The following is a 16,086-nucleotide window of genomic DNA, read 5'->3' as shown; positions in this document are numbered from 1 at the left end:
TATTGTATTCTAGTAGTGTTATTATTATACAGAGCATCCTAGTTCATATTGTATTCTAGTAGTGTTATTATTATACAGAGCATCCTAGTTCATATTGTATTCTAGTAGTGTTATTATTATACAGAGCATCCTAGTTCATATTGTATTCTAGTAGTGTTATTATTATACAGAGCATCCTAGTTCAGATTGGATTCTAGTAGTGTTATTATTATACAGAGCATCCTAGTTCATATTGTATTCTAGTAGTGTTATTATTATACACAGCATCCTAGTTCATATTGTATTCTAGTAGTGTTATTATTATACAGAGCATCCTAGTTCATATTGTATTCTAGTAGTGTTATTATTATACATAGCATCCTAGTTCATATTGTATTCTAGTAGTGTTATTATTATACAGAGCATCCTAGTTCATATTGTATTCTAGCAGTGTTATTATTATACAGAGCATCCTAGTTCATATTGTATTCTAGTAGTGTTATTATTATACAGAGCATCCTAGTTCATATTGTATTCTAGTAGTGTTATTATTATACATAGCATCCTAGTTCATATTGTATTCTAGTAGTGTTATTATTATACAGAGCATCCTAGTTCATATTGTATTCTAGCAGTGTTATTATTATACAGAGCATCCTAGTTCACATTGTATTCTAGTAGTGTTATTATTATACAGAGCATCCTAGTTCATATTGTATTCTAGTAGTGTTATTATTATACACAGCATCCTAGTTCATATTGTATTCTAGCAGTGTTATTATTATACACAGCATCCTAGTTCATATTGTATTCTAGTAGTGTTATTATTATACATAGCATCCTAGTTCATATTGTATTCTAGTAGTGTTATTATTATACAGAGCATCCTAGTTCATATTGTATTCTAGCAGTGTTATTATTATACAGAGCATCCTAGTTCATATTGTATTCTAGTAGTGTTATTATTATACAGAGCATCCTAGTTCATATTGTATTCTAGTAGTGTTATTATTATACATAGCATCCTAGTTCATATTGGATTCTAGTAGTGTTATTATTATACATAGCATCCTAGTTCATATTGTATTCTAGCAGTGTTATTATTATACATAGCATCCTAGTTCATATTGGATTCTAGTAGTGTTATTATTATACAGAGCATCCTAGTTCATATTGGATTCTAGTAGTGTTATTATTATACAGAGCATCCTAGTTCATATTGGATTCTAGTAGTGTTATTATTATACACTGCATCCTAGTTCATATTGGATTCTAGTAGTGTTATTATTATACAGAGCATCCTAGTTCATATTGTATTCTAGCAGTGTTATTATTATACACAGCATCCTAGTTCATATTGTATTCTAGTAGTGTTATTATTATACAGAGCATCCTAGTTCATATTGTATTCTAGTAGTGTTATTATTATACAGAGCATCCTAGTTCATATTGGATTCTAGTAGTGTTATTATTATACACAGCATCCTAGTTCATATTGTATTCTAGTAGTGTTATTATTATACACAGCATCCTAGTTCATATTGTATTCTAGCAGTGTTATTATTATACATAGCATCCTAGTTCATATTGTATTCTAGTAGTGTTATTATTATACATAGCATCCTAGTTCATATTGTATTCTAGTAGTGTTATTATTATACAGAGCATCCTAGTTCATATTGTATTCTAGTAGTGTTATTATTATACAGAGCATCCTAGTTCATATTGTATTCTAGTAGTGTTATTATTATACAGAGCATCCTAGTTCATATTGTATTCTAGTAGTGTTATTATTATACAGAGCATCCTAGTTCATATTGTATTCTAGTAGTGTTATTATTATACAGAGCATCCTAGTTCAGATTGGATTCTAGTAGTGTTATTATTATACAGAGCATCCTAGTTCATATTGTATTCTAGTAGTGTTATTATTATACACAGCATCCTAGTTCATATTGTATTCTAGTAGTGTTATTATTATACAGAGCATCCTAGTTCATATTGTATTCTAGTAGTGTTATTATTATACATAGCATCCTAGTTCATATTGTATTCTAGTAGTGTTATTATTATACAGAGCATCCTAGTTCATATTGTATTCTAGCAGTGTTATTATTATACAGAGCATCCTAGTTCATATTGTATTCTAGTAGTGTTATTATTATACAGAGCATCCTAGTTCATATTGTATTCTAGTAGTGTTATTATTATACATAGCATCCTAGTTCATATTGTATTCTAGTAGTGTTATTATTATACAGAGCATCCTAGTTCATATTGTATTCTAGCAGTGTTATTATTATACAGAGCATCCTAGTTCACATTGTATTCTAGTAGTGTTATTATTATACAGAGCATCCTAGTTCATATTGTATTCTAGTAGTGTTATTATTATACACAGCATCCTAGTTCATATTGTATTCTAGCAGTGTTATTATTATACACAGCATCCTAGTTCATATTGTATTCTAGTAGTGTTATTATTATACATAGCATCCTAGTTCATATTGTATTCTAGTAGTGTTATTATTATACAGAGCATCCTAGTTCATATTGTATTCTAGCAGTGTTATTATTATACAGAGCATCCTAGTTCATATTGTATTCTAGTAGTGTTATTATTATACAGAGCATCCTAGTTCATATTGTATTCTAGTAGTGTTATTATTATACATAGCATCCTAGTTCATATTGGATTCTAGTAGTGTTATTATTATACATAGCATCCTAGTTCATATTGTATTCTAGCAGTGTTATTATTATACATAGCATCCTAGTTCATATTGGATTCTAGTAGTGTTATTATTATACAGAGCATCCTAGTTCATATTGGATTCTAGTAGTGTTATTATTATACAGAGCATCCTAGTTCATATTGGATTCTAGTAGTGTTATTATTATACACTGCATCCTAGTTCATATTGGATTCTAGTAGTGTTATTATTATACAGAGCATCCTAGTTCATATTGTATTCTAGCAGTGTTATTATTATACACAGCATCCTAGTTCATATTGTATTCTAGTAGTGTTATTATTATACAGAGCATCCTAGTTCATATTGTATTCTAGTAGTGTTATTATTATACAGAGCATCCTAGTTCATATTGGATTCTAGTAGTGTTATTATTATACACAGCATCCTAGTTCATATTGTATTCTAGTAGTGTTATTATTATACACAGCATCCTAGTTCATATTGTATTCTAGTAGTGTTATTATTATACAGAGCATCCTAGTTCATATTGGATTCTAGTAGTGTTATTATTATACAGAGCATCCTAGTTCATATTGGATTCTAGTAGTGTTATTATTATACATAGCATCCTAGTTCATATTGTATTCTAGTAGTGTTATTATTATACATAGCATCCTAGTTCATATTGTATTCTAGTAGTGTTATTATTATACAGAGCATCCTAGTTCATATTGGATTCTAGTAGTGTTATTATTATACATAGCATCCTAGTTCATATTGTATTCTAGTAGTGTTATTATTATACATAGCATCCTAGTTCATATTGTATTCTAGTAGTGTTATTATTATACACAGCATCCTAGTTCATATTGTATTCTAGTAGTGTTATTATTATACATAGCAGAGAGACACACGCTCACTGAGACTCACTCAGACACACACACACTGAGACAGACACACAGAGAGCGCGAGAGACAGGCACTGACACACAGAGAGAGAGAGAGAGACACACACACACACACTGAGACAGACACACAGAGAGAGGGACACAGAGAGCGAGAGACAGGCACTGACACACAGAGAGAGAGAGAGACACAGACACACTGAGACAGACACACAGAGGGAGACACATGCACTGACAGCAGACACACAGAAAGACACACGCTCACTGAGACACACACACACACACACACACTGAGTACCCAGCTCTGTTTATGTTCACTCAGTGTCTCTGACCCCTGTGTTCAGCGGTGCTGCTTGTGCAGTGTTTTGTATGAAAGCTGTTTTTAATGGGTTTTTATGACCAGGCAGGTCACAGCGCGCTCCTATCAAGCAGAGCTGTTTTCCTTTCACACCCAAACCTGGGCAAAGTGTCAGCTCTGAGCTTTGAGCAAACAGCACAGGAACACTGCAGCAAACCGGAGCGCACAAAGCAATTACAGTGTAGACTGAGCAGGGTTGTGTGGACACTCTGTCTGTGTGTGTGTGTGTGTCTGTCTGCCTGCCTGTCTGTTTGCAGCTGTAATGAAACTAAACTCGGGAACAATGTAGTAAACTAGACGGGACTGCAGAACTACTCCCCCTCTTTCTCCATCCCTCTCTCCCCCTCTCTGTCCCTCTCTCTCAGCAGGGTGAAGGGGAGGACCCTGACCTGGGGCAGCCTTGTCTCCGCTGTGGGGAGCAGTCCCGTCCCCCCCCCCCCCCCCCCTCTCTCTCTCTCTCTCTCTCTCTCTCTCTCTCTCTCTCTCCCCCTCTCTCCCTCGTTGTTAACCTGTCTCTCCCTCTCTCTCAGCAGGGTGAAGGGGAGGACCCTGACCTGGGGCAGCCTTGTCTTCGCTGTGGGGAGCAGTGTCCAGGCTTCAGGCTGCACGGATGGAGGTACAATCTGTTACAAGAGACCCTGGAACTGGGACGATACGCTTTCACATTTCAGAAGCATTTTAAACTTTAGGCTTGAACATATTTTAAATGTTAACATATTGGGAATGTTTGTAACCAGTTAAAAAGCTATGGTAAGGAACCCCCCCCCCCCCCCCATTCATTGTTATAAATGACTGCAATGTGTGTCTGTGTGCAACACTGCATGTGCACACAGTGTACCTGGATACGGTAAAGAGACATTAACCTGCACGCAACACTTACTGCTATGTGAACCATGTCATTCACCACTGAGCTCCTCAAACCCACTGCCTTCCACACTGCAGCCCAGCGCTTTCTTTATCTAACCACTGAGCTCCTCAAACCCACTGCCTTCCACACTGCAGCCCAGCGCTTTCTTTATCTAACCACTGAGCTCCTCAAACCCACTGCCTTCCACACTGCATCCCAGCGCTTTCTTTATCTAACCACTGAGCTCCTCGAACCCGCTGCCTTCCACACTGCAGCCCAGCGCTTCCTTTCTTTCTTTCTTTCTTTCTTTCTTTTTCTTATTTTGTTTCTTTTTATACTTTGTTTCCTTATTTTCTTGCTACAGTTCTTTCTTACTTTCTTTGACTGCATGAGTTTGATTGAGCATTTTGAAGTTATGCATTGTTTCTCTGTCTCTCTCTGTGTGAAAGGGTACCCTGCCCCCCCTCCCTCCCTGTCCTAATTGAATTATCACCCCCCCTCTGCTCTCCCTTGACTGATCACCCGTCTCTCCCCTCCCTCCTCACTCAGACACTATCACGCTGTCACATTACCAGGATTACAGCTAAGCGCTCGTAATGAGCTTAACATGAAGACTGTCAACTCTGACACCTGTACCCCCCCCCCCTCTCTCTCTCTCTCTCTCTCTCTCTCTCTCTCCCCCTCTCCCTTGAAGACATTGGGAAAGACCAAGCGTTCTCTCTCTCTCTCTCTCTCTCTCTCTCTCTCTCTCTCTCTCTCTCTCCCCCTCTCCCTTGAAGACATTGGGAAAGACCAAGCGTTCTCTCTCTCTCTCTCTCTCTCTCTCTCCCTCCCCCTCTCCCTTGAAGACATTGGGAAAGACCAAGCGTTCTCTCTCTCTCTCTCTCTCTCTCTCTCTGTCTCTCTCTCTCCCCCTCTCCTTTGAAGACATTGGGAAAGACCAAGCGTTCTCTCTCTTAAAAAAAAAAAAAAACATGGTAAACTAACCCTTATAAAAGTGTCCCACAGTAAAAGCTTCCCTATGCTTTACCAGACCTCTCTGTGCTTTACAATGCTTCCTTATGCTTTACCAGACCTCTCTGTGCTTTACAATGCTTCCCTATGCTTTACCAGACCTCTCTGTGCTTTACAATGCTTCCCTATGCTTTACCAGACCTATCTATGCTTTACAATGCTTCACTATGCTTTACCAGACCTCTCTGTGCTTTACAATGCTTCACTATGCTTTACCAGACCTCTCTGCTTTACAAGGCTTCCCTATGCTTTACCACACCTCTCTGTGCTTTACAATGCTTCCCTATGCTTTACCAGACCTCTCTGTGCTTTACAATGCTTCCCTATGCTTTACCAGACCTCTCTGCTTTACAATGCTTCCCTATGCTTTCCCATCCCTCTCTGTGCTTTACAATGCTTCCCTATGCTTTACCAGACCTCTCTGTGCTTTACAATGCTTCACTATGCTTTACCAGACCTCTCTGCTTTACAATGCTTCCCTATGCTTTACCAGACATCTCTGTGCTTTACAATGCTTCCCTATGCTTTACCAGACCTCTCTGTGCTTTACAATGCTTCACTATGCTTTACCAGACCTCTCTGCTTTACAATGCTTCCCTATGCTTTCCCATCCCTCTCTGTGCTTTACAATGCTTCCCTATGCTTTCCCATCCCTCTCTGTGCTGTACCACAATCTGAGTTTAACAGACAGTGACATTAGGGGGCAGGGGAGGGGAGTGGGGTTGCCATTGTATGCTAGTCATCACTAAATGAGATGAGAGTGTGAGTGAGTGACTTGTCTGTATGCAGTGGTGTGAGAGAATGGGAGAGGGGAGAGGGGGTGCAGAGAAAGGGGGTGGGTTTGTGTTTTGTGTTTATGTATATGTGTGTGTCACGGAGGGAGGGGGGTGCAAATCCATTGTGTGTGTGTTCTGTGTTCTGTGTGCTGTGGGAGTTCAGTTTGCTATGAGAGGAATACACTCTCAACAGCACTGGAAGCTTGGAACCGGATTCAAACCTTACTCTACTTGCGTTTTTATTTTATTTGTATCTAGTTGTTTTGGTCTGCAATATGTACGAGAAACAGAATGGATATCACTGCGAGTTTGCTGAAAGGTAATGAGCACAGTAACTCAAATCAGAGCTTGCAGTTGCCTTGAAAGAGTTAGAAACTCCTGCTTTGTTTAGTTTTTTTTGCAAGGAAAAAAATGTGAAGCTGATATTATTATTATTATTTTAACATGCTTTATTTCTGTTTTAAATTTTGTGCACAAAATACACAGATGGGCTTCAGTGAGTTACAGGAAAATAATTCCATCTAGGGTTTCTGTGACATCATAAATTACGATTCAGAAGGTGGAGTTTATAAACTGTCACAGAAACCCGAGATGGAATTGTTTTCCTGTAACTCACTGAAGAGGCCCATCTATTGTTTTTTATAATACATGGATACCCTTGTGATGGTGTTTTAAACAGAGTGTTTCAGTGCTGTACAGATCTTGATCTATCTTGATCAGTGTATAGCTTGGTGTATATCTGTGTATTGCTCAGTCTCTCTCAGTGTATTGCTCAGTCTCTCTCAGTGTATATCTGTGTATTGCTCAGTCTCTCTCAGTGTATATCTGTGTATTGCTCAGTCTCTCTCAGTGTATATCTGTGTATTGCTCAGTCTCTCTCAGTGTATATCTGTGTATTGCTCAGTCTCTCTCAGTGTATATCTGTGTATTGCTCAGTCTCTCTCAGTGTATATCTGTGTATTGCTCAGTCTCTCTCAGTGTATATCTGTGTATTGCTCAGTCTCTCTCAGTGTATATCTGTGTATTGCTCAGTCTCTCTCAGTGTATATCTGTGTATTGCTCAGTCTCTCTCAGTGTATATCTGTGTATTGCTCAGTCTCTCTCAGTGTATTGCTCAGTCTCTCTCAGTGTATATCAGTGTATTGCTCAGTCTCTCTCTCTCTGTGTCTCTATAGGAAGATCTGCCTGCATTGTAAATGCCCTCGTGAAGACCACGCTGTGCGCTCCGTCCCGGGTGATCTGGAGCGGATGATGCTGAAGCTGGTCTCTGGTTTCCAACGGCACTCCATCTCCGATGATGACTCGGGTTGTGCATCCGAGGAGTTCGCCTGGGTCCCCCCCGGACTCAAACCGGAGCAGGTACCCCCATACTCCAGTATTACCATCACTGTGTCCCCAGGCACTTGCTCACTCACTCACTCACAATTTGTGTATGTTAGTTTTATTGTTTATTTCTAATGAATAAATACTCATTTATTTCAACACACATTAAAAACAGATACTGTCATTTCAAATCAGCTCCAGGCTGCTACTGCCATCTTCTGGTTTGGAGTTGAAACTTCAGTGAGTCCTGTTTTGAAGCAATGCAAAGATGAGTTTGTGTGTGTGTGTTTCTGTTTGTGTCTGTCTGCATATGTGTTTGTGCGTGGGCACATGTGTGTTCTCTGGTCATCAGAGTACACACACACATCAGTGCTCTGTTAAACACTCTGAGACACTCTGAGTGTGCAGTGTGTGAGTGTGCTCGCTCTTGTCTTTACTGGCCCCTCTCCTCCTCCTCTCTCACGCTGTGTTGTCTCTGTGTGCAGGTGTACCAGTACTTCAGCTGTCTCCCCGAGGACCGGGTTCCCTACATCAACAGCCCTGGAGAGCATTACAGGATCAAACAGCTGCTGCACCAGCTCCCCGCACACGACAGCGAGGTAAAGAGACACACACTGAGAGAGACACACTGACTGAGAGATACACTGCTGCACCAGTGCCCCTCACACGATAGCGAGGTAAAGAGACACAAAGAGAGAGATGCACACTGCGAGATACACACTAAGAAACAGAGAGATGCACAGAGAGAGATGTACACAGAGAGATGCACACTGAGAGACACAGAGAGAGAGATGCACACTGACACACTGAGACATGTGCGTTTATATGTAGTGTTTTCTTTGTTTCTGCTCCCCAGCCTCAGTGCTGTATATCTCCAGTGATTGAAGAAAAAGGCTTGATACCAGGAGGTCCTGGGTTCAAATCCAGCTACTGTGTGTGACCCTGAGCAAGTCACTGAACCTCCTTGAGGTCCTATTGGAAGTGACTCTGCAGCAGCAGCAGCAGCAGCAGTTGTTGTTGAGGCATAGTTCAGCCCAGTCTCCAAGTCGCTTTGGATAAAAACGTCTGCTAAATGACCAATTCATAATGATGATGATGATTATGATGATGATGATGATGATGATGATGATGATGGTGGTGGTTTTGTGTTGCCAGCCTCAGTACTGCAACTCTCTGTGCGAGGAGGAGAAGAAGGAGCTGAGAGTGTTCAGCCAGCAGAGGAAGAGAGAGAACCTGGGGAGAGGCAGCGTGAGACTATTCCCTGTGACCATGACTGGAGCCATCTGTGAGCAGGTACTGAGAGATACACACTGAGAGATACACACTGAGATACAGAGAGATACACACTGAGAGATACACCGAGAGACAGACACACTGAGAGATACACCGAGATACTGAGAGACAGACACACTGAGAGATACGCCGAGTTACTGAGAGACAGACACACTGAGAGGTACACACTGAGATACGCCGAGATACTGAGAGACAGACACACTGAGAGATACACACTGAGAGATACGCTGAGATACTGAGAGATACACACTGAGGGGAGAGTAGGGGGATCAAGGGGGAGTAGCCTAAAAGTCACATGCACTTCCTAATAAATGTTACTTCAAGTTCAACGTACAAATAAAACGTGAATTTGTATAATTTGTTTTAGAAAAAACAATATTTTTTAATTGGCGTTCCGATACTTTAAGATGTAGGACTACACCGCTGTATGTAAGGTCAGTGGTGCCGCCAGCATATTTTACTTCAGCCTTGCATAAACAACATACCGCAGTGTTTGATGCTGTACAGCCATCCTTTCTACATTTTGCTTTTATTAGGAAATGATTCCACACATGTGACTTTGCTTTGGAGAATGTAAGGAGCTCAAAATCTCTGTGTGCTTCTGCCATATTTTCTTTTGTGTTCTCACTGCTCACATTACGAGTTCTCGCGGGAAGTGATTATCTCGCGATGTAATAGCCAACATTTTCCAGTAGACGTTTCCCTGAACCAGTTTAACCAAAAAATACCTGTACTGTTGTTCAAATACTGGCATTGTACTGCCTGATGAATATCGCAATATACTGGAATATCGGTATTATCTAATATACACACACACTGAGACCACACTGAGACACTGTCTCCTCTCCTTTGCACACACACACAGTGTAACCCGTGTTGTTTCTCCTCCCTCAGTGTGGGAAGCAGATCCGGGGGGGAGACATCGCTGTGTTTGCGAGCCGGGCGGGGCACGGAGCCTGCTGGCACCCCCAGTGCTTCCAGTGCAGCACCTGCCAGGAGCTCCTGGTGGAGCTCATCTACTTCTACCAGGAGGGCAAGATCTACTGCGGGAGACATCACGCTGAGAGACTGAAACCACGCTGCCAGGCCTGCGATGAGGTGAGGGAGAGGGGAGAGGGGAGAGGGGAGAGAGACTGAAACCACGCTGCCAGGCCTGCGATGAGGAGAGGGGAGAGACAGAAGCCACGCTGCCAAGCCTGCGATGAGGTGAGGGAGGGGGTAGAGGGGAGAGAGACTGAAACCACGCTGCCAAGCCTGCGATGAGGTGAGGTAGGGGGGAGGGGGGAGGGGGGAGAGAGAGAGACAGAAGCCGCTTTGCCAGGCCTGCAATGAGGTGAGGGGAGAGGGGAGAGGGGGGTGAGGGATGAGGGAGGAGGGAGGAGGGAGGGAGAGAGAGAGACTGAAGCCGCGCTGTCGTGTCCCGCAGGTGATCCTGGCAGACGAGTGCACGGAGGCGGAGGGCCGGCACTGGCACATGAAGCACTTCTGCTGTTTGGAGTGCGAGGCGGCGCTGGGGGGGCAGCGCTACATCATGAGAGAGAGCCGGCCGTACTGCTGCCCCTGCTACCAGAGTCTGTATGCAGAGTACTGTGATACCTGCGGAGAGAACATCGGTAACAACAGCCTGTGTGTGTGTGTGTCTGTGTGTCTGTCTGTCTGTTTGTGTGTGTGTGTGTGTGTCTGTCTCTGCGTGTCTGTTTGTCTGCTACCAGTTTTTTAAATTGTGCACAGTCCATTGATCAGACCCCCTGCTCTCCATCCCTCTCAGTGTATTGTTCAGTGTATTGTTCAATGTATTTCTCAGTGTATTGCTTAGCCCCCTCTCTACCTCCCTCCCTCCCTCCCTCTCTCTCAGGTATTGACCGTGGTCAGATGGCGTATGAGGGGCAGCACTGGCACGCCACGGTCGAGTGTTTCTGCTGCTCTCGCTGCGGGCTGGCTCTCCAGGGGCGCCCTTTCCTCCCCAAGCAGGGCCTCATCTTCTGCTCCCGCGCCTGCAGCCTCGGGGAGGACCCCGACAACTCGGACTCCTGTGACTCCGCCTTCCAGAGCAGCAGCGACCCCTGCAGGGCCGGAGGAGGCAAGGCAGGCAGGAGAGGGAGCGGCTCTGCCATCTGCAGGCGGGAGGAGAGAACTGCAGCCCGGAGAGAGGTGGAACACAAACAAATACAACGGCAAAGGAGTATAGGAAATGGAGGTGAGTGTGGGGAATGCTTACCAAGCCATCTTTAAAATATGTTTTCTCATTCTCTTACTGTTATAGGACCACAATGTATGTGTTTGTCTATATATATATATATATATATATATATATATATATATATTTATATATATATGTGTGTGTGTATATATATGTATATGTGTGTGTGTGTGTGTGTGTGTGTGTGTGATATAGTATATTATGTACAGCTATGGCCAAAAGTTTTGCATCACCTGCAATTTTAGGATTGAAACCACCTCTATGAACATAATTTAGATATTTTATTTAACACCATGTAATCAAAGAAGCTGCAAAAAGTCTACTAGAAGCCATAATCGTAATACAGTATTTCATGTCAGATTTTGAAATGTCACTTTTTTACATTTGTGTCAGTTTTTTTTGGTGAAATACAGTAGTCCGTCGTGTATCCGACTGCGTTGGGACCAGAGTCCGGGCGGATATGTAAAAAGTCGGATGAATGAATCCTGTTTTAAATGCCATTCTACACAGCTGTAACAATGACTATTCACACAATGATAGTTTTGAGATTCAGCTTTTATTAGGGCGCTCCCCTAAATCCCTCGTTTAGAAAGATCCAGGGTGTTGATGCTTGTGACAGGTTAGCCGTCTCCTGTGTGGGTGTGTGCATTCGCTGCTGAGTGACAGGCAGGAGAGCGAGACAGAGGGTGAAGTTGATACGCCCCCCCCCCCCCGCAGGCGAACAGGATTTATTTACAGGTCAACACACTGAACAGCTCACCTGACCAGCAATGTGAGCGCACGGAGCACACACAACACAGCGTACACAAACTTTAGTGGAATCTACAATCTGTGAACTCATCTTCTCTGATCAATAATAAACAAACTCCAGCTACTCGCCCTACTGTCGGCGGTTTCGACTTGCTTACTCACTCTTCAGTATCCAACCCTGGTTCTGGTTCTTACACACACACACACACACACAGATACAGACTCACTCACTCACGTCGGTGAATTTCAGCTTCTTTAGCCCAGCTGGTTTTGCAGCAGCCCTGAGGTGAGTAAATGGAACCTGTTTATACCTGGCACCCCACTGGAACACACCTTCCTGCTGATTAGATTCCACACCTGCTAATCACACACAGCAGGAGTGTCAGGTACTTTATTCATTAATTACAATAAATACACACCCTTTACAATATGTATGATATGATATTTATAATATGTAACGTATGAACGGTTAGGGCGGGCGGATATGTGACGGGTTACTGTAGAAAAAACGACAAAGTGCTGGTGTGTAATTCAGTGTGTTAACGTAACATTATCCAGCAGGTTTCGTTCGACTTCATGAAGCAAAATTAGTTAATTCTAGAGGGTGACGCAAAACCTTTGGCCACAGCTGCACATTAACATATACTGTGTGTATGTGTGTGTGTGTATATATATATGTTTGTGTACATGTTAAACTAGTGTGTATGAATGTAGTGTGTGTGTGTGCCTATCCAGCAGTATTGGAATGTTTAAATAAGGCTTGCAATACTAAATCCTTGGGGATCAATAATAACTGATCAATGGATTATTGTTGCATCTCCAGTTTCAGCTGCAGTGCAGCTGACTCCTCCCCAGACCACTCCCAGCGCAGTGAGGATAGCCAATGGCATCCACCCCAAGAGCTCTGCAGCCAGTCAGGAGCTAGGGGCGGACCCATCACTGAGCCGTAGTGGATTGAGGGGCTCCACTTCCAGGGCTGAGCGGCCAATCAGCTGCCTGGGCTTCTCTGAGGAGATGCAGCTTGGCCACTCCCCCTCGCGCCGGACTTCTCGTGGCACGTCCACGTCACGAGACTCGAGTGGCAAACAGGAGCCCAGAGCCGGGACAGGTGAGAACTGGGGCATTCTTTAAGAGCTGTTCATAATTAGATTTAAATGTTGATTTCAGTCTAAAGCAGATATTTGTTTTACTTCTCAACACAACATGAAAAGGTCTCACCTATGGGTCTGCAATTGTTCATGCAACTATAAGTTTATTTGATAGCTCATACTCCTGGCTCCTGATCACTTCGATAATAATAGACTTCATTGAGTTCTGAACCCCAGGACTGGGTGCAGCAGCAGCAGGGCTAGTGTGAGTTTCTAACCCTGCTCAAACTCCTGGCTCCTGATCATTTCAATAATAATAATAATAATAATAATAATAATAATAGACTTCATTGAGGGGAGTTCTGAACCCCAGGACTGGGTGCAGCAGCAGCAGCAGCAGCAGGGCTAGTGTGAGTTTCTAACCCTATTATTATTATTATTATTATTATTATTATTATTATTATTATTAATTTCTTAGCAGACGCCCTTATCCAGTGCGACTTACAATTGTTACAAGATATCACATTATTTTTACATACAATTACCCATTTATACAGTTGGGTTTTTACTGGAGCAATCTATGTAAAGTACCTTGCTCAAGAGTACAGCAACAGTGTCCCTCCACCAGGGACTGAACCCACGACCCTACAGTCAAGAGTCCAGAGCCCTAACCACTACTCCACACTGCTGCCCTATCTCTCTCGCTCTCTCGCTCTCTATCTCAGATACCTGGAGGCCCCATCACTCTCAGCGCTACTCAATGCCAGACCTGGGTAGCCCCTCCCCTCCTCCCCTGGAGCGATCCAATTCGTTGCGTCTCCACTTTGACCCCTCTGCGTCCCCGCAGCCCCCCCGCGACCTCTCACCCCAGCTCTCCCGCTCCACCTCGGCACGCGTCAGCTTCCGGGAGCCAATCAGTGTCAGCTTCCAGCCCCCGCAAGAAGAGGATGGGGAGGAGGACCTACAGCAGCAGGAAGAGGAAGGGTGGGAGGAGGAGGGGGGACAGGAAGTGGGCGGCAGGAGGCAGAGCAGGTTCCCAAGGCAACTGTTTGGGGGGGAGGGGCCTGACTTGAATCTTCTCGGTGAGTGCTGTTTAATTGCAGTTTCTTGTAATATTTCCAAAAGGTTTAATATTAAACTTGCAGTCCCTCATATACGTTTACTGTGGTCCCCTCCCCCCATGATTTTCCCATGGTTATATGACATATTAGTTTACCGTGGTTTGTTTTTCAATATGATTTGCCATACCTCTCTGTGCTTTACCATGCTTTCACTGTGCTGTGCTGTTACTATGGGACGCTGTGGATTCACCACCGAAGAGTTGTTCTGTCCTTATTACAATTGCTGAATTGTGAAGCTATCCTACTCTTTACAGATAAAAAAAAGAAAAACGTTTCCCAGCTTTTAAAAAAAAATATATATATTATCCATTCCTAGACGAGACGTCCCATCACCGCAGCTTCCGAAGTCAGAGGCGGGCGGGCGGCTGCAGGGCGAGCTCCAAAAACGCCCTTCACTTTGGGACGGGACCCCGCTATCGAGGCTCAAGGAGCGAGAGGCCTGGGGTGCACACCAGGGAGGACGCACACGCCCCCGTCCCGCACACAGATCGTTCTGGCCACACCGCTGGGCTGAGGATCCACGTAGACCCCGCAGCGCACCCACCCTGCCACCGGAGGGAGCCCCACAGCCACTACTGCTCCTCCAGCTCCTCCTCATCGGACTCTGAAGAAGAGGGCTTCTTCCTGGGGGAGCCCATCCCCCTGCCCCCCCAGCTGCGCGACCTCCCCCCCAGGACAAGGGAGGATTGGGACAGAGGGGTGGGCGAGCGGGAGAAGGGAACAGCGGGGAGAGGAGGGGGCAAGAGGAGGAAGGGGAACAGCAGGAGCGGCAAAGACGGGGATAAGAACTGCATCATGTCATAATGGAACAGGGCTGAGACACACCAGCTATTGGAAAAAGACTAAGATGTTTTTTTTCAAATGACTGAAACTGCCAAACTTTCTTCTGATTTTTTTTTTTTATGATCTGATTATTTGTTTTTTATAGGCCAATGGAATCACAATTACATTATAACTGTAGTGTTTAAAAATGGATTTTAAAGAATCCTTGGTTGCCGTCCTTATAAAAGGGGGACCAGTGATCAAGTTGCTGATGCTAATAAGAAGGAATACATTTTATGTTGGAGCCTGCTGGCAGCCTTTTAAAAGGGGGGCAGTGATGATGTTCTAGTTCTAGTAAGAGGTAAGAGAATGGATTTTAAAGATGGTCAGCGCTAAAGAGAGACCAGTCATCATGTTGCTAATACGAGGGAAGACAGTAGATTTGAAAGCGTTTCACGAGACAGTGTCTCACAGTCGCTGGGGGCATGCTGTTAAAGCACAGAGGCAGGAATGAGAATGTTATTAGCTATTGTACTGAATTTCTGTTGTTAAATTATTGGGTTTATATTTTTATATATAGTTTTTTTAAAAACATTTTTTTAAAAATTGTTGTTATTATTAATTTGCAAAAGGCCCGTCAACATCCCAAGACCACCACACATAGCTGATTGATGCAACCCAGACTGATTCCAGCTGTGGCTTATTACAGCAGCGTCTGAATACAAAAAAAAAAAAAAAAAAAAAAACTCCAGCCATCTAACTACTGTGTAATCCTGCACGCGTGTGCCGATATCATAGGAGTGCTTTTATACGAGAGATAAGTGCATGCGCTTGTGAGCGTGATTTAGGAAAGAGGGAAATAAAGGGAGGCTCTTGTCTAAACAGCCTCCCTCTGTTCTGGCGGAGCAGAGCTGTTCTATTTTCTTCTTGGTATAAATATGCATCCTTCTATATAAAGCCTCTTTGTAGCAGATA

At 43.2% G+C, this 16,086-nt stretch overlaps 1 protein-coding gene across 2 annotated transcripts in view; it reads left to right on the top strand.

Moving 5' to 3' along the window:
• The window catches only part of LOC117401634 (prickle planar cell polarity protein 3), a 17,889-nt gene extending 2,028 nt beyond the window's left edge, over positions 1 to 15,861 (top strand). The window contains exons 2-11 of one of the 2 annotated variants that reach the window (XM_059021535.1): positions 4,468 to 4,553; positions 7,750 to 7,933; positions 8,383 to 8,496; positions 9,053 to 9,190; positions 10,085 to 10,288; positions 10,617 to 10,803; positions 11,046 to 11,387; positions 12,964 to 13,248; positions 13,954 to 14,310; positions 14,666 to 15,861. In XM_059021535.1, coding sequence (XP_058877518.1) covers positions 4,468 to 4,553; positions 7,750 to 7,933; positions 8,383 to 8,496; positions 9,053 to 9,190; positions 10,085 to 10,288; positions 10,617 to 10,803; positions 11,046 to 11,387; positions 12,964 to 13,248; positions 13,954 to 14,310; positions 14,666 to 15,153 — 2,385 coding nt within the window. In that variant the 3' untranslated portion in view covers positions 15,154 to 15,861. Of the gene's footprint in view, positions 1 to 4,467; positions 4,554 to 6,728; positions 6,894 to 7,749; positions 7,934 to 8,382; positions 8,497 to 9,052; positions 9,191 to 10,084; positions 10,289 to 10,616; positions 10,804 to 11,045; positions 11,388 to 12,963; positions 13,249 to 13,953; positions 14,311 to 14,665 lie in introns of those variants that run through there. The other variant, XM_059021536.1, reaches the window with a different exon arrangement.
• Positions 15,862 to 16,086: the final 225 nt, after the last annotated feature.

This window comes from Acipenser ruthenus, unplaced genomic scaffold (assembly GCF_902713425.1).
Source record: "Acipenser ruthenus unplaced genomic scaffold, fAciRut3.2 maternal haplotype, whole genome shotgun sequence".
In the NCBI taxonomy this organism is placed as follows: domain Eukaryota; kingdom Metazoa; phylum Chordata; class Actinopteri; order Acipenseriformes; family Acipenseridae; genus Acipenser; species Acipenser ruthenus.
The sequence above is the reverse complement of the archived record's forward strand: the minus strand, read 5'-3'. Positions and strand labels throughout refer to the sequence as shown.